Raw genomic sequence first — 18,367 nt, 5'->3', positions numbered from 1 at the left:
TTTTTCTGGTTGTGCTGTGCGGCAAGATACATCTTGAAATGTCATCCCGCTAAGATTTATGGTCCGGTGTGTTTCGTGAAAGTCAGCAGTATAGGACATGTAGCTGCTAAGCCTTTCCAACAATTGCATCCAGCAGCACACAGCGGTATTGTAATCTTGTACCTACTGTACTGCAGCACCTCCCAGTTTGGGATTACAATGTATACGTCTATATAGAGCCACATCAGGTTTCCCTCCGTACGACAGGAGGCCCTTGCTTCTTTCCTCCGTTATTTCCTGGGAATTTAAACAAAATTCAATGATGTTGCTAAATCAATTTTATTTGAAATTCCAAGGGACCGGGAAAACACGGGCGAAATTGTGTTTTGATGGCGAGGCGGCGCGTGTAAATGAGAAACGGCGGACAGTGACGGGCCAGCGTTCTCCTGTGGCCGCTGCACTACAAGCTCTCCCCATATTGTCTCCTGCTTTTATATTAATTACAACTTGCATTATCAGCTGTGAGTCCGTAACCCAGCAAATAGAAAAGGCTGCCCCCGGAGACCGGCTTCCTTGTATCTATTTTCCATCTACTCCTATTGTGCTGCACCCGCTGTTTGCTGCTAAGGCTCTCCTCCTGGTAACAGTGCTCTTTAACACAATTAGGGAAGAGCATGGAGTGAACCACATTTGACTCCTAATTATCCGGGCTACAGGGAATAGTCACATGTGCGCAGTTTGGTTTTTTGGTCTCTCGGTTGGACTGGCGAGGGCCATTGGGTGACGCAGTTTTACGACTTGTCTGAACTTTAATGGACTCCGGGGATCCTGACAACTGTTTTTGGTGTGCGAGCCCTGCGCCTGACGAGCGCCCCTCGCAGCAACGGGAGCCCCACTGAATTATTCATCCCAGGGAAAGGCTGTTGCTTTTGTCACCTTGCGGAGTGAGGAAAGTTAGCGCTGGTGTTGTAGTGCCTGTTGTGATGTTGCAGGAGAAAAAGTTCTGGATAATGTCTGGTCGGTGCCCAGATGACAAAAAAGCGTGTTGGTATTCTAAAAGGAAAAAAAAAAAACAAAACACAGTCAGGTCCCTTGATATGTGCTCTGTGAATGACCTGAGATGTTGCCTGTTGTTGTTCTGATATTATTGTACAATGTAAAGTCCTGCCTCAGCTTGGAGACTGACGTTGTGTGCAGCAGCTGTGTTCAGTGCTGGACTCTGTGTGCTTAGAGTGGAGCAGGGAAGTTTGGGAAAGATCAGGCCCTGCGTTGTGGACTCACCGGCTGTGGGTGTTTCAGCTTCAGGAAGTGGGACCCAGTCATTTTCTTCCCTTAGAACAACAACAGTGCATTTCCAGAGCATGCCTGGCTTGGCCTACATACATTGTACGCTGTGTGTTTTTTTTTTCTTTCTTTTTGCTCTCCTACCCTCCTCCCTTTTTTATGACAATTACACTGAAATGTAAAGGAAGCGTTAGTAGATAGCTGACGCGATTTTCACACCAGTGATGTTAGCCTGTACCTTAAAATGTGGGCCACCTCTGCGTACACCCCTCTCCTCCTCTCCACGAGCCGAGGTACACATGTTGCGTTTAAAAAGGAGAAGGGTCTGACTTGTCGTCCTAGGGCTAAATTCATGCCGAGCTATTGTTTCTGCCCTTTTTCTCCTAATTCTCTGAGCTCTTTATCTGATTGCCATCCGGTGAACAGCTGACGCTAAGAGGCTGCAGTGCAGTGAAGGGCCTCTGTCTGCTGGTTGCCTTCAGCTTGGAGCTATTTGAGTGCTTTCCTAACTTCCAGATAAAAAGGGGGTGCTCACAGGAGCAGGAGCGGCACAAACGACAAGGCGCCAGGGGAAACGGCTGCGTTTGAGCCTCCTCTCTCCCCTCGGCTCGACCTGTCCTCTCTCAGAACAACTCTCTTGGCAGGCAGCGCTCAGATTCATCATAACTCATTCAACAGTTCAGCAGGGACGTACTCGAGCCTAGACACAATGGTAACTCCTTTTCTGGAATATTTTGTGGCGTATGCGATTTTGATATTTTTTTTTTTTTCTCAGCGAGAGGAGAGAGCGAGTGAGCGAGCTGGCTGAGGTTTGTGGGAAGCCCTGTTTCAGGCCTGTGTTTGTTTGGCTTGGGCTCTTTTCAAGGGGCTGCTCTCCCCGGTCCCAGACAGGGCCTGACTAGCCCCTAACATTTTGTCATCACGTGCAGGTGACATGTCGGAGCTCAACTCAGTTCTGGGGGGGGGGGGGGGGTCATTGGGGGTGGGGGGGGGGGGGGGGGGGAGGGGGGTGACGTGGTTGGTGTGTGCCGTCTCTGGCTTACTGGCAGAGGAAATTCCACCTCTTGCCTGCCTTCATGTGGCGCTGATAAAGCCCTTCCTGTACAGTAGAAATCCTGTTTCCCTGCATGCACCAGCAGGGTACTGGGACTGACCAGGAAAGGGGAGGAGGAGTGGGAAGAGAAGGGCTGTTGCAGGAGTCACTCTCAAGTTTTACATAGTTCTCTCTGCTAGGGAAGCCAGCTTTCGCTGCAGGAATAAAACAACTGTGTGTGTGTGTGCGTGTGTGCATCAATGCGTGTGTTTTGCCAGAGCAGAAAGAGAATTACTGTCATGCTTTATTTTCATGTCAGGCTGTGGTAATAATTAATGGCACTCTTGGTGTGTGTTGACTTTTTATTTCTAAATTTCTCTTTCTTCAGGGAAGTCGTAATTAACTATGGTGTAAACTAGCTTGATGTTCTTGGCCATGTGCATTTTAGACAATGTTTGTTGCCTTGAATGTCTAAGATTACTGTGTGTAATGTGAAAGAAGTCTGCTAGCTACAGTCTAGCTACTGGTTTGAACGTGGCAATAAGATGTAATTCCCGTAACTGTACAACTGATTACTGGCATGCAGTTGTTAAACTAAGTGTCCTGTTTTCTGTTTTCAATCGTATATCTTGTATTTGTCAGATTATGATGGGATTGGTTAGATTGACTGCAGAGGTGGTTTCCCTGTTTAGAGTAGGATGGCGAACTGAACTCATTCCTAGCCTGTGATGAAGAGAAAAAAAAAGAAATCCTGGCTCTCTAAGGCCTTAAAAACACTGCAGTCTCTCTCAGATGTCACTCTCACATTACCAGCGTGCTCATGTTGTCCCTCTCTCTCTCTCTCTCTCTGTCTCTCTCTCTCTCTCCTTCTGTCTCAACTGCTCCCTGTCTCCCCCTCTTTCTGTCTCCTCTCCCCGGGTTTGCGGGCTGGACGTGGACGGACGGCTCTGTTAAAACCCCAGAACCCAGCATCCTGGAGAGACCACGATGACGCCACCTCCACACACTCGGCCGGCACGCCCGGGCCCTCCAGTGGAGGCCATGCTTCACAGAGCGGGGACAACAGCAGCGAACAAGGTGAGGGACGCCCCCCGCTCCACCCCCCTCCTTTCGCCATTTGCAGCACATTGCACGCGCTTAAACAATGCAGCAGACCCCTTCTTAAATTGTACACGTCCAATGTAGTAGCTTCGGGAAGAAAGTGATGCAACTTAATTCAAAATGTTTTCCACCTGCTCATCATTCCCACCTCCTTCTGGTCTCAAATCTGGTGTCCTGACCATGAGGTCACATTATAAATCCTTGTCCTTCTTCCGACCAGAGAATGAAAGAGTGATTGGAATTCCATCATGGCCTTGCTCATATGCCACCATAATCATTAAAGCCAAAAAAATCAGTGTCTTTGGATCCACGATCACTCAGACAAGCTGACACATACACATAGAAAGACTGTATATTCTTTTCAGCTTATTAAGGGTTATAAACTAAAGCTATGTGGGGTTGAGCTGAACAGAGAGCTTAGAAAAGCTTGTAATTAATTGGATTTTTCTGCCAGCTCTCACTAGCATTTAAAACATATTAACTCTGCTAGCTCTACGGAGGTAATTACAGATCAGAAGGGCTTGTCTTTTTTGTCAGAAACCAAACTGCTAGAATTCAACATTGCATTATATATACTTTTCTACTGTTGTTCCAGCACTTGCATAACACCAATTGTTAATAATATGCCACAGACAAAAATCTTACTGTATTATATGCATGAAAGGGTTGTAATAAGGCAAATTATAAGATTTTTTAAGGTTTTAATTAATTGTATTAAAAAAGAAGGCGGCTATTGACACAGAATAAGTACATGCCTTTCATTTTTACAGTTTGCTTAATGCCCTGATACTGAGATAGGAACAAGCAGATATTAAGTGATTTTCAAATGGTTGTTATTCATTTTCCATTTCGCTGTAAAGTCTGATTAGTATCACATTTAACTTGAGATGTTCTGAAGCCAAGGAGGGAGAATTGTCATCAGCCTTTTTTTTTGTTTTGTTTTGTTATTTCGGGTGTTTGTGGATTGCACTTGAAAAGGCAGCTTTGAGATCACATTTCATTCATAATGAGGAGTACTTGAGCTGGATCTGGGGTTTGCATGAAATTTCATCACACGGCACACAGAGGATCTCTCAGCAAAAGAATCGCACAATAGGCCAGCGCGTTGTCACATTCAATCTCTGCTATCATTTTGCCAATAGGCAATCAAACCTATTGATGTCGCCTCTGCAGGGAGACATGTAATTGCAGTGCCTCAAAATGTCTGTCGGTTTATGTGGTTCTTTTAAACTGTTACTGACCGCAAACCCACAGTTTCTGCGCTGTGTGTAAACCTGGTCCAGCCTTGTGGTTCGCTCATGTCAAGTCTGGTTCCATCACCCACACCCCCTCCGTGCATGACAGAGCCCTTAAGTGGCAGTGATATAGGCTCACGAGGTACACCGCGAATTAGGCATGGCAAGCAAGCCACCAGTGGCTACAGTGCATTTGGCAAGGTGTAGAGAAGCTATAAAATTTAGTTTTAAAATGAACACTCCGGGTCGTTTAATGTGAGAGGGGCAGCCAAATCCACAAGATCTGTTTGATTTTTTTAAAAGAAAAATTCCTCGTGTCTATTTTTACACTGATAATGATAAGTAAAAGTTGGTTTAAGTTAAAAGCTCATTGTGTAGTGTTTGTTTTTTTTTTTTTCCTTTTCTCCTTTTGCCGTCTCTGCAAAGTCAGTCGGTGGAGAAAGAGAGAGAGAGGGAGAGAGTGGGAGAGGCAGAGAAAGAAATGCACTGCTTATTGATTATCTTACACACATAAGTACAAGTGACCTGTAATCCACAGAGCACTTATCGACTCCTCTGTGCACCGGATCCAGTAACCACTGATCAATACAGGCCAAGACAGTTACTGTACAATGCGGCACGGGGACCCAGTCAGACCCAAACGGACCCAGCCAGACCCAGGCAGACCCGGACGAGGGGGGTTAACACTACGTTTAATAAAAAAAAACCCAACAGTGAAAACATTTTCTGCGGACGAAAAGGGGGTGGCAGAGAGGGGGAGGCCGATTGAACGGCCTAATGAGGCCATCTTCCAGCCAGTTGTTTTGTGCGAGGCGTGCTCTGACCTTTCACTTTGCTCAGGAGCCCGGCACTTCATTTTTCACATTCTTGCAATTACGTTAACGCTTGAAGCATTTCTGACTCCCAGCTCTGCCCCCACCATGCCACGAGTGACTCCACACAGGGACTCGCCTCTGCCCCCCCCACCCGCACACAGATCCACTCCCCTAACCCCCCTGTCCCCTTCCCCGGACCCATCCTGACCCCTCCCAGAACGCCCCCCCCTTTCACGAGCAGGTCCGTGGAGTCCTAGCCATTGCCTGAAAGGGAACAGATAGTTTCTGTTCAGGGCCTCTTCCTGGTAAGGGGAAAAGGCGCAGGGGCGAGGGGAAACAGCAGAGCAGCTGTAGCCCGTGGCTTTTTATCAGTTTGCTGTGCATTTAGAAGGTGTGTTCAGCCTGAAAATCAAACCATTTCCTTCAAACAAATGTCTGGGCAGCCCTTTGGGCCCGGTGTTTCCTTTGCACTTTCCACAGACTGCTAAAGTGTGTCTGATTACATAATGTCTGCCGAGGAGCTCTCAAATGATTGCTCGCTAAGTAGATGCAATGGTGAGCCTCGCTTTTCCTATTGTTTTCATCTCCCCCTAATGAAGTCATCACTCCGACAGCATGGTTCACATTAGGGGCCATAGGGATAGAACTGAGCCGAGTCCTTAGATACCGACCCACGATAAGTTTAGAGGACAAAATTTACATCTATAATCTGGAATTTGTATCTCAGCCTTGAACGCTCTTCCTAAGATCTGATGCCAGGAAATAATTACCAGGTGAGAAAAGTCATACAGCTCCTCTTTAGGAATAAATTATTGTCAAGCAGTAAAATAAGGTGCGGCATGTTTTCAGGCATGGAGAACATTTGAGCTTTGCGCACAGACGTCTTGCTTACTATTTGCTCCTCTTGTTTCTTGCAGAATTGCTTTCAAAATGAATTATCACCTTCAGGGCAAAAGCAGCATATATAAACAGACTGGAACAACTCTGTCTAGTTTCAAGCTTAAGAAACATAGGTTATGGTTGGGAAGGGCTGCAGTGAGCTTTCTTAGTGCCATGAACGTGCAACAAGCATGTCTGTGGTCACTTTGCACTTCATTGCAGTTTCTATAAAACTTACTCTGGGATGCCAGAGAGGCCATCACAACTTCACATGGCAGAGGAGCACTGGCAGCATTTAAAGCCTCACGTCACTGGCCACTGTGATTTGTTAAATTATGAAAGTGTCCCATTTTGTGGCAGACACTTGCAATGCACTGAGCTCCTGGAAGCGATATTGAGTTTTCTGGCTCATCAAAAGACTGCACTTGCCCATAACATTTGCTTAAGTATGGTCTCACCGGTGCAACAGCAAGGTTGGGAATTTCTCTGTAGCAGCCTGAGTCTGCCCCTGTAATTATTAGCTATGCATGAAAACCAAATCCATGTTGACATCTTGAGTGGTGAGTAAAAGGCCCTTCCATATGATTCCCTTTTTCTTTCCTTTTTTTTTTGCTAAAAGACCCAAAAAAGCATTTTGTACATTTTACAGCAATTGAACAATCTGTGCTCGGCGCAGGCATGAAATTCCCAGAGAGGCAGACACACAGCGGGGCTGGATGAACCGGCCTTGGTGGTGCGCGCGGTCTGTTCGGCAGTGCCTCTGTGGCGGAGTTCCCAGGGACCGCTCCTGGTGGGTGACACAGCTCGCGGGCAAAGACCTAAAGGCCGCGGCGCAGGGCCTTGTTGATCCTGGCGGTTTCCGCATGCACGCAGGTTTGAGGCTGGGGTTGGCTCTGCTGGCACGGTGCGTTCGAACTCTGCCGTAAAAGCACCGAGCGGAGGGAGAACAAAAGCATGACAAAAAGCACGCGGCTCCGCAAAAACGCGAGATGGAAGCCTCGTTGCACGTTTTGCCGCTCCTGCCCCAGGACAAAACGGACTGAGGTGTGTGTACGTGCTCACGTGTGTGTGTGTGTGTGTGTGTGTGTGTGTGTGTGTGTGTGTGTGCGGTAGTGGGGGGATTGTTGGCTGTCTCTTGGTGCCTGTTAGAGTTTAATTTAGAGTGGTAATTAAAGCTGAATACGGCCTCATAAACAAAAGATAAACAATAAACCAGCCGCGGTCCCTGCTGTTTCACGGCCGTCACTCCCAGCTGTTGTGGAACTGATAATTTTTACACAGTGCACTACCTCGGGCGCGCCGCACCGCCACGGCAACGCGGAGGGGGGCAGCGAGCAGGCCCCCGCGCATCTCCACAGAAACACCCGGGTTATCTGTCCCCGCGCAGAGGGCACGGCGGCCAGGCTGAAAGGGGAGCCTATCTACGCTGCCGCTCACAAAAGCACTTAAATGGCACAATAATCACATTAACAATGAATTTCTAGCCGTCACCCTGTTAACATGCTGTCCCGGTGTACCTATCCGCCTCCAGCTTTTGCTGGCATTTTCGCGGCGCGGGCTGCATGCCTCCTTCCCAGTGACATCATTGCCACCACAGTAGAAGAAAAGAAATTCACTCAACAGATGTCCATGGCGCTGCGACTGATGATCACAGCGTGTTTCTCGGGTATCTCCTGAAACATTGATGCCACGTTGAAGATGTTTACTCTTACGGTGCTGTTATGGTGACTCTGTTCATGACAGGCCTGCTCTGTGTTAGATAGGTATGTGCAGCGCTGTAGTAAAGGTCTCTGCTGCTCTGTGCTTTTTTTTTATAAGGGGCAGGGTGATTGTTGAAAGCTGAGAATAGTTGCGCTGGAAAAAAAAAAATACAGAGGGGATACACTCACAATCCCATTAGCATAACAGTGGGTAAATTATTCATGCCGAGTGCCGAATCTATGGGGAAAAGTATAGTTAATGCACATAGTTTTAAAATGTATCCCTTTCTGCTCTGAGACCAGATTCTTGCTGGATTCAGCATTCAGAGACGTTTACGGGAAAGGGCCATACTCGATGGCGTGCGCAAAGCTGTTTGAAAGGTTTGTGCTTTGAGGTTCATCTCTCCTTCTCTGTCTGTCCTCTTTTCTATTCTCTCTCTCTCTTTCTCTCCCCTCCCACTCCTACTCTCTCTCTCTCTCTCTTGCTCTCTCTCTCCAATACCACAGACCATCTGGCCTCTTTCCAAAAGGTGATTAAACAGAATGATCAGCTCTCTCTCTCTCTCTCTCTCTCTTCCTCGCTAAGAAACAGGCTCCATTCTTTCAAATGAAGAAAAGCACATCAAAAGAAAAGAAAAAAAGTATCATAAACGCTCACTAGCAAGTCAACTACAGAACTTCCAAGTAACGTCACTTCTTCCTCCAAAACCCCTCCCACCCCATACGTGTTCCGGACAGCTCTGCCTTCCTCCTTCTGTTTCTTCTTTTACTTTTTTTTTTTTTTTGGTTTTCAGATGTTCCTCAGGCGTTGTCCCCGGTGCAGCTCGCAGCCCGTCCTTCTGGCCTGTAATCACGAACAGGTTGTGAGCTGGGCCCACATGGCCGACTCCTTTGCAGCAGGAAAGCTATATTAACTGGGTCAGCCTAATGTGCAAACTAATGTTCGGTTGGACATAGGGAAAAAATTACTAAAATTATTCTTACGCCAGCTGCGGAGAATGTATGCTATGTGCCATTAGGGAATGCTTTAGGGAAAGCATTTCTCTTTTTTTTTTACGGATGAAGTTCAGCTTCTCTCTTAGTGCATTTGGTGTAATTAAAATGGAAAGGGAGGTAAAGGAACAGGAAAGAAGTCGTGATTGGGCTATATGGAGCATGGTGCCTTTTGTCTACACTTTTCCTCGCAGGCCAGACAGAGGCCGAAATATTGTGTTGCACACCGTGGCCTCCTGGATTTCTCACAGCACGGTGATGTTCAACACAGGAGTACTGATGTAATGCAGCTAAAAGGGATTTTGACCGCTGCTCTCCAGGGCTTCGCCGCATCCACTAATGTAGCCGTGTGTTTTCATAAGGGTAACAATGCTCCGTTTTTTTAAAGTGACGCATTTTCAGAAGAATTTTCGGGCCGTGTTTTTGCAAGGTGCCTGAGAGGTCAGCCAAAATGTCACTCCTAAGACGCGATAATCCGATCGTTCCAGTCACCGGCGGAGGGAACGCCGCTGTGTTTATATGGACGTGTCTGAGTGTGACACAGAAACAGAGTGAGAGAGAGAGAGAGAGAGAAGGAGAGGGAGGGAAGAGAGGGAGAGGGACAGAGAGAGAGAGAGAGAGAGAGAGAGAGAGAGAGAGAGAGAGAGAGAAACAGAGAGCAGTGTCAGGGTTTGCCACAGGCAGCAACAGGCTGTGTTTCGAATGGCCCTGTGTTTTGGTGAGTCCCCATTAGGGCTTGGAGGGAGGTTACAGAGGCCACGGCTCTCAAAGGCACACCTGCAGGGTGACTCTAAACCTCGCCTAACCACTCATCCAGTGGCGTTTAAGGTGTGCTCATTTGGGCATTAACCCCGACTCCCCGGCACCCTGTTTCCTTGTACCTTTTGTGTTTGTCTGATGGGCCTTGCTGTCTTTTCTCTCTTGCCTTTCTTCTGTTTCTCTTGGCTTTATAATCCCCCCTCTGCCTCTTCACGCCCAAACAGCACTCTGCAGCAAACGTCCCTTTAAAAAACAAAGCATATTTGAATGTAATCTTATAGCTGAGCCATGTGGTCCTGTTGGGGTGGGGTTGTGAAAGGGAGTCTTAGTTATATACTGTTGCTATACCCTACAGGTACTTCTTTAAAAGCAGCTAGCGTCCAACAGAGTGGGAGGATCATAATGAGACCGGCGCTTCATTTTGTTTTTTCCTCTGTCCTCTCTTCACAAATGCATGTTTTATGCAAATCTTTTGAGGATTATTTAAGATAAGCTCGTCTAATTGTACAGGGTGGTATATTCACTGTAATGAGTCTGGAAGCGAGAGATTGCTTATTATGAGAGTAATGTCCCTGTGTTCCTGTTTTTCTTTTTTACCTGCGATTTTTGTACTGTGTGTGTGTGTGTGTGTGTGTGTGTGTGTGTGTGTGTGTGTGTGTGTGTGTATAAAAAAATATAATATATATAAGTATTTATAAAATATATAATTTTAAGGGGGAAGTACATGAGGAATCATAAGATTTGACAGTAGTTAGAACCATTAGCTCTTGTTATTGTAGGCGACCGTCTAATAATTTCTAATTACCCCAAGGAGGTATTACAAGTGTTAGTCAGCAAGGATAATTTCTTATTTACCAGCCTCAAGCAGCGAGCACTCTTGAAGAGGGAAGGGTAATGCGCAACAAAACAAATCAACATGCCAAACTAGGCTCTCTCTGCTCTCTGGCTCCAGGGTGCGGCTGAAAAAAAATGTTCATTATGCATTACGATAATTCATTTAGAAGGTTATCAATTGCAGAAAAGAGGGGCTGTTTGTAGGGAAAGACACCATATCAAAAGAGCAGAATAAAAAAGGGAAAAGCTAAACAAAGATTGCCCTGCTCCCGTTTCTGCGCGAGCATTTCCATGTTTTCAGGCAGAACTTGTTTTATTTTTGTTGTTTTGCTTGTCGGCAACACCGCCATTTTTTCCTACTTTTTCCCCACCCTCTTATATGTCGAAACCTGGCTTTCTTTAATGATCCTCGTTTGCCTTGGGAATTCTGTTCACTCCCATTTGTCCTGAGTGTGGCTGCCTTGTGCCATGTGCTGCTTTAAATATTGACATTTTTGTCATTTCATTTTGCTGTTTGTTTTTTGTTTGGCCAGTTCCTACTTGAGGATTTTTGTGATTTTTTTGGGAATGTTTTGCTTCCACCTCTGACAAAAAGGTTTTAAAATGATCTTGCCTTATGCTATCAGACAAACATGGCAAACATATGATTCCAACAATTGGAGAACATTTGGAAAGAAGAGAAGGCTTCAAAAGAGTACATGATTGGAAAAAAAAACTTACTATTCTTACTATGGTGACTCCTCTTTCCACATTTTCCAGAATCCAGGGTTAGCTCATGGCTTGGAAAAGCTCCCTGAATTTAAAGAAAAAAAATACACAAACATTTTGTAAAAATTTCCCTAAGAGAGGGAAAGAGCTACATTGTTAGGCGGGAATTCTTACATCCTGAGATGCAGCCCTTAGACAACTGCCTGTCTGCAGGAGACATCTGTGAAGACTAACCTTTCGACCCCAGAAAGAATGCTGAGAAGGTGGGGGAAAGCAGCTTCACCCCTGCATGGCCCGCAGGACTGCCACGATGTGCATGAGAACAAATTCTGCAACTATTAACAAAGAGAAAAAAGGGAGGAAAAATAACAAGAGAAAACACGGTGTGGGCCAGAGCGCATAGGACGCACTGGTCTTGTTTCTACCCCACAGGCCTACTGCTTCTCCTCCAGCCCCATGAGATCATTTTCATCCATTATAAGTCAAAAGGAAGCCCAGTAAAATGAAAGGTTACGCAACCAGCCCTGGCCTGGTGGAGAGATGCTCCCTGCTGGAAGGCCTACTGCTATTCAAAGCACCTGCTATTGTGTGGGCGCCCATTGGACTCCTATTGTTGTGCAGAAATTAGTCGTGCTTCCTTTGGTAGCCCTCTGTGGTTGGCTGTGTGGCTCCAGCTCTGGTAACCACTGGCTGTGGATCTTTGCTCCCACTCGCTCAGGAGTGTCTGATTGTTTTTTGCGAGTGGGCTTCACTCCCACCGTTACCCACTGTATGTGGGTGCCTCACTTTGATTTTGGGTTCCTGGAGTGAAATTTTTGGATGGGAAGAGCCAAGGGCTCCCCTGCTAGGTGTGTGCCCCGGTCAGTGTAGGGGGGTGGGGTGTGGAGGGGGTGGGGAGGAGGTTGAGGGGGTGGGGGGGGTAGTGGGGTGGGGGTGTTAAGGGAAAATTGAAAAGTCAATAATGAAGGGGAAGAGAAAAAAATAAAACAAAAGGATACGGCAGACTTCAAAACCTGAGAGGCATGAAGCTGAGTTAATTAATTGCATCAGAGGATCTTTGCGCAGAGCTGGAACTTTAGGGCTGCATATTAACTCGCAAAGGCCTTGTGTAAGAAGGAGACGATTAAGAGCTTGGGAAAGAAGTCTGGTGCATCTCAATGATATCTGACTTATTTTGCGAAGTTACTCAGCGGAGGAAAAAGCCTTTTAAATCTTAGAGTACAGGCCACAACGGGAATGTGATTATGGTTGACACAGTGTGTTTATGTTCCCATGTTAGTCACCTGCTACCCCATTCCATAGCAGACCTTTTTTTCAGAACGCTGGGGTGTGTCTGAATTGTAGAACAGCCCGTGTCAGGGAGCTAATTAAGAAAATGTGCGAGGAATGCGATGGAAAACCTATTTGGGCAGGTCAACGCGCCGGAGTGGCAGTAATTTGAACCTCGGCTTCGAATCACTATTTTTCACGGCAGTAATGGGCTCCTCACCAGCCAGCCACAGGAAGAGCACAATTTCTGCTGCCAAGAACTGTCAGGCCCCCAAAATCAAAAATTAGCGCCGGGATTGGCCAGTAATGAAATAACCTGCAGGATTTATCTTAAGGAGCAGAGACAGTCAATAGAAGGCTCATCAAAACCCTACCGCCAGCCCCATTAATGAACGGAAATTGTCTCCTATAAATGAATTAAACAGTGCCTACGTGGTCCAATTATGATTTTTTTTGTCTTTCATTAATTTGTTATTTTCAAAGACCGTGCTTCAACGGCTATGCTGCCTAACTGTTCAGGGATAGGAGTAGGCCCTTTGACCATCATTTACATCACCCCTGAGTTATGGAATTTAGGCTTCCAGGAGAGCAGCGATTGCAAACCCAGTCCCGTCCCAGCCCTGCTTTTTATAAATGATAATTAATGTCTGAAATGGCTCAGCAGAGGACACCAGACAGCGGTTATTGACTTGTAAAGGAGCTGGTAGGTGAGGGGTCTTGACAAGACAGGAGTAGCTCCCTTTCTTGTAAAGGAGTATCTGATTTCTTTGCTAGTTGGGTCCCCTGAGAGGGTGTTGTGCTCGCTGTTGATCAGGGACTCGCAGATGTATGGAAAAAGGTTGAGGGAAAAGAGGGAGCAGTTTTGTGAGAGAGGTGCTCCTCGTTGATGCTGCAGATGTGCCATGTGAGGTTGGGGGGGGGGGGAGAGACACAGAGAGAGTGAACCACACACCGACTGTGTGTGTGTGTGTGTGTGTATGCGTGTGTGACAGCACAAAGCACAAGCACTAGAGAAAAGCAAGTCAGCAAGAGGGGAGACAAAAGCAGCGATCAGCTAACACTGCTCTGCGCAGCTCTGACTAATTCATGAGAAAAAACTGTGCTGTTGCGCGGACGGGCACATGGAGGAGGCAGGTGGAACTGGAGGAAGTTTTCATTGACTCTCCCGAGCAGGCGAGGGGAGGCCATGGGGGGATTCCTCTCAGTTTGAACTTTATCAGGGTCTACGCTTAATCAATACGCTATCGGAAAAAGAATTAATTACTAAAGCAGAATAAAACAGCTGCATTTTAAACCAAGGATTCATCAATTCTGTAATCTCCCGGTTACAGCTCAGGTGCCGAGAGGATCATTCCGACTCCATGTAATGAGGAACAGTGGGAGTTTCCCCTCCCCCCCCCCCCTTTGAAACGGTGCCGAGAATCCGCAATCGCCTCCTTCCCAGCTGTTTGTCGTCGTGGCCGAGCCTCTTCCCTCCTCTCTCGCCCTCTCGCCTCATCACGCGCGGCCACTTCCACCCTGTGTCTACCCCGCGGTCTCCCTCTCTCTATCTCTCTCTCTCTCTCTCTCTGTCCCCTCCGCCACATTCCCTTCCCAGCGAGCTCCGGCCTTCCCGGGGACGGAGGGTATTAATGTGGAAATCATTGGCATGGGGAGAAACAGTGGGAGCCAGCCCTGCCGCCGGCTGGCGGAGCTGGCCGCTCCATACCGGACATTCCTCCACGAAGCAGCGCCGAGGCTTCGGGGCCGGGGGAGACCCCCGCTTTGCCCCGGCCCGCCCGAGCCCCGGCGAAGCCGTAACTCCAGCCCTGGCCTGTAAATATTTCATCCAGTAATTTCCATAATGGCGAATTTCAAGGAGGGTTGAAAAGGGTTATGGGTGATGAATTAGGTTTTTAGTGAGCTCATTAGGAAGCCAAACAGAGTTTAGACAGCAAAGCAGGCAGCGGCGGTGTAATCAGTTCTGCTCGCTTTGTTCCATGCCTCCGGGACATTTTTGCAAACTTCGTGGCAGGGGCTGATGAGAGTCTGCCGAGCAGAGGCTACAATCTGATGGTTGACTTGTTGATTTATAAACCTTTTAATTCATTTTCTTTCGTTTCCCCGCTCTAATAGCGATCACTGAAAAATCACCCTCTCCATTAGCTCCCATTCGGTGCCAGTGTCCACCGGGTGCGGCACAAAGCCCTTTAATCATTTCAAGGTGTCTCACATTGCTCCTGACACAGGGAGGAAAACAAATACAGTCTATTTGTTTTTGTTTTAAGTGTAATTGGGGGTAGAGAATCACCACCAAATACTGTTATCTTCAGTTTGTAGTGCCCGGGTTATTCTTCATAATGTACAGGACTGTACACAGCGAAACCATAGACCCTCCTAACAACCGTTTTACTTTCATTCAAGAAGCCTTTGATTTCCCCTTACGAGGGATGGATACCTCCGGATGGCCGATAGCAGGTGATACCACACCACCTGCTGATTTTTCCCTCTCTCCCGGTATCCAAATTGAATTCTTACCATAGAGGAGGATCCTTTCTTTCCCTTTTTTTGGTGAAAATTGATGCAGTTTGCTCTGCTAATTTTCATGCTCATTCCAATTAATTTAACATGACCCAGTTTTCCTTCCGGGGGCTCCATTCTTTCTAATTAGAGGAGAATCACCTAAAGAATGAGTTTTAGTTACCAACGCCGGAGCACAGTGGACGTCATTTATTTCCGATGGTAATAAAGTTATCACAGCGCGGGGGCAGATGTGTGATGTTAGCTGGGGAGAGGCGAGGTCTAATGTAGCAGGGCTCACAACAGTCGTCCAGGGGAAGGAAAAAAAGGGGGCGGCGACAATGGCGGAGAGGGTTTTAAAGCTATCTTTAAGAGACTCAATGCACCTAGATAACCTCGGGGACCAATTAGTGTAATTTTATTTGGAAAGGGGAAGAGCATTCAGTGGCTCGGCGGAGTGCGGGAAAAACCGGGTGGAGCTGTCAGGGAATCACCGAGTGTGAAATCTTTGGTCTAGACCCAAGGCCCTTCATTAAGCACTGATCCTTGTCTCTCAAGCGAGGGGCAGTCATGGGCATCAAAATGCTTTTTAGGCTCCAAAAAGAGGGAGGTGGAGGGGGGGGGGCTGCTCTTATCCTCAGTCATTTAGCCCTTTGCCATTTATGCAAATGGAATCTGGATATTGGCAACAGTTGAGCCGTTTACATGTCTTTATTATGCTCTTTTTCATATGACCCCCCCCCCCCACACACACACACACACACACACACACACACACACAACCACCACTCCACCCCACTTTGCTTGTATCCTCTGTTGATGCCTAATGCCTGTGTGTTCCTCAGGACAGGTAATTTTTAATGGTGTCTAATGGTGTAGTCCTGTCAGAGTGTGGTGAGCTGGTGAAAGGCGGTCACTTTGTCAGCTGGTGCTTCCCCACTCCCAGATTTTAGTTTCCTCGCGCTAAAAGGACATTTATTGTACACTGCACCAGCACCTGAGACACCTGGTCCCAAGGTGTACTCATAGACACAGCTCCCAGACTACTGAAATTATTGGCTGGGACATGGGGAGTGAAACCACTGTGGTGGTATTTTTTGTGAACTTCATGAATTGAGTGAAGCGCATTGTTTTTGTTTTTTTGTAAGGTAGTTTTCTGAAATGTGTCAAGATACTCACTTCAAATGTGCCCTGTCAGTTACCTTTATGAGGAGAAGTATGTTTCATTCGATTTTTTCGTAGCTCTTAAAGTAAGCAGAGCTGGAGTGTTTTTTTTTACCCCACATTGCGTTTGCTTAGCACCCCCACACATTTCTAAAAAAAATAAACATAAAAACAGCCTAACAAGAAATGCAAGCGCAGAAAAGGCTCCTCTTCAAGCTCTGCGCAGCTTTTAATAGTTAGGATGAAGTGGCCCTGACGGTGGCAGTCAAAAAGAAAAGCCCCACTTTCAGCGTTTGTGACTTATAAAATCATCAGCACCAAGTGATTAACTGGCTAATGAGAAGTGGGGGGAGATGATGATGGAAAATGTTCTGCGGCTCGATCTGGGCCGCAATCAGAGGCCAGGAGGAGCCATTGTAGGCCTCTCAAAGGCCCTATTTATGATGTAATTAGATAATTGTTGTTACAGGTAGCAGGTTAATTACACTTGTAATTACCCAGCCCAAAGCCTTTGATAATATACATAGCCCGGCTTTTCCCAAACATGGGGATTATTGGCAGATGATTATCGCTTGGAACTGGAGTCCTGGGACCCTCCCCTCTACCCTTTCGCTGCACTCCCCTTTTGTGAGTTTGTGGGGGGAAGGGGAGGGGGGGCGTGTTTTAGTTTTCGTTTTGGGTTAAAAGGTAGGCCTGACTGGGTCTTAAAACAAGTGCAGCCTCCAACCCCTTCTCTGCCCCAACCTCAACTCCCCCCCCCCAACCTGAAACCAAGTTCCAAAACCCTCTCTGGAGGGTCAGAGTTTGGCTTCTGTTCTGACTCTCTGCATCAGTGGAGAGACGATAGCTATCTCCAGCATTCCTAGGATGACAGAAAGATATCTGCTCTATGGGAGGGAGGGAGGGAGGGAAGGAGGGAGGGGTGGTGAACTAACTTCTCATGTGTTGGACACTCAACAGGAAGGGCACCTCATGTATACCCTTTTCACTTCATTTTTTACTTGTATTTGTCAGCTTTGAGGGAAACATTTAAAATGTAAAGAGGAGGATGGATTCAGGGAGCAATTCACTTCAAACAAGATGCGATGAGAGGGACTTCATAGCGTAACGGATGGAGTGAGGAGGCAGGCCATTCAGCCACTGAATCTTCTCACTTCTCGGGGAGCGGCACCTGAGTTTAGCAGGGGAAAGACAGGGAAACTGTAATTACTGTGACAGCTTTTAAAGCTCTTAATGACTCCCACCATCACGCTCCAATTTGTCAGAGCGCATGGTGTTTACCAAGCTGTTCTTTTATGGTGTGTTTGTATGGGGTGTTTTTTTTTTTTTTACAGAGTTCAGGAAATAATCGCAATAAAACATCAAGCTGTGTAAGAAAAGAGTGCATGTTTTCTGTAACCTCAACATTTCACATGAAGTCCCCCCTTAGACTTAGGGAGTAGTCTGAACGCTGAACTTCTGAAATTTTCTTTTTATGTGACAAGAAAGCAAGGGTAGTTCCTCCGTTATTACCAAGTTGTGATTATTTTTGTGTGAAGCTCTTAGTTAGCATATTGCTGGCGTCTGGGTGTAACCGGGAGCTCTAATCCTGTGGGCCAGTGTGAAACAGCAGAGGCCGGCGGTCCCCCTGCCTGCTGGAGTGTGAATGGAAGCGCTGTGTGTCAGGAACATGTGGTCTCTGTGCTGAAGAGGGCCCGGCGTAAATCCTGTGTAAATAAAGGGGGAGGCGAACAAAGGAGGAGCCCCCGCCGCTTCCCGCATTTGCGGCCATTTGGGGGCTGAATGTGCTAAATGCTGCTTATGCCGGCTGGAAAGTTGAGGAGAAAAGGGGGCATAAAATCCCTTTTTTTTCCTCCTTTTTTCTTCGGCCGACCCTGGAGGGGGGAGGGCGTAGGGGGCCTGGGGAAGCCCGAGGTACATGGGGGGGGGGGTGCAGAGTTGTTCTGTCTCTGTCCCCTCCCTCCGAGGGTGAGGACAGTGCCCTGGGTCACTAACCCCCCCCTCCACCCCCCACCCCAAATCTCTGGCTGCTGGCAGTTAACCAGGAGAGCCACTGCACAGTGGGCCTTGCCCCCCACTCCCCTCTCAGTGATACAGAGTCTCGGGGAACATGCC

The 18,367-nt window shown here is 47.3% G+C and overlaps 1 protein-coding gene across 4 annotated transcripts in view; it reads left to right on the top strand.

Moving 5' to 3' along the window:
* meis2a (Meis homeobox 2a) overlaps positions 1–18,367 on the top strand; it is a 74,992-nt gene that overhangs the window by 8,825 nt on the left and 47,800 nt on the right. For all 4 annotated transcript variants that reach the window (XM_036542056.1, XM_036542057.1, XM_036542055.1 and 1 more), the window contains exon 7: positions 3,259–3,373. In XM_036542056.1, the coding sequence (XP_036397949.1) occupies positions 3,259–3,373 (115 nt within the window). The remainder of the gene's footprint in view (positions 1–3,258; positions 3,374–18,367) is intronic.

Source organism: Megalops cyprinoides, chromosome 12, assembly GCF_013368585.1.
Source record: "Megalops cyprinoides isolate fMegCyp1 chromosome 12, fMegCyp1.pri, whole genome shotgun sequence".
NCBI classification, from domain to species: Eukaryota; Metazoa; Chordata; class Actinopteri; order Elopiformes; family Megalopidae; genus Megalops; species Megalops cyprinoides.
The sequence above is the reverse complement of the archived record's forward strand: the minus strand, read 5'-3'. Positions and strand labels throughout refer to the sequence as shown.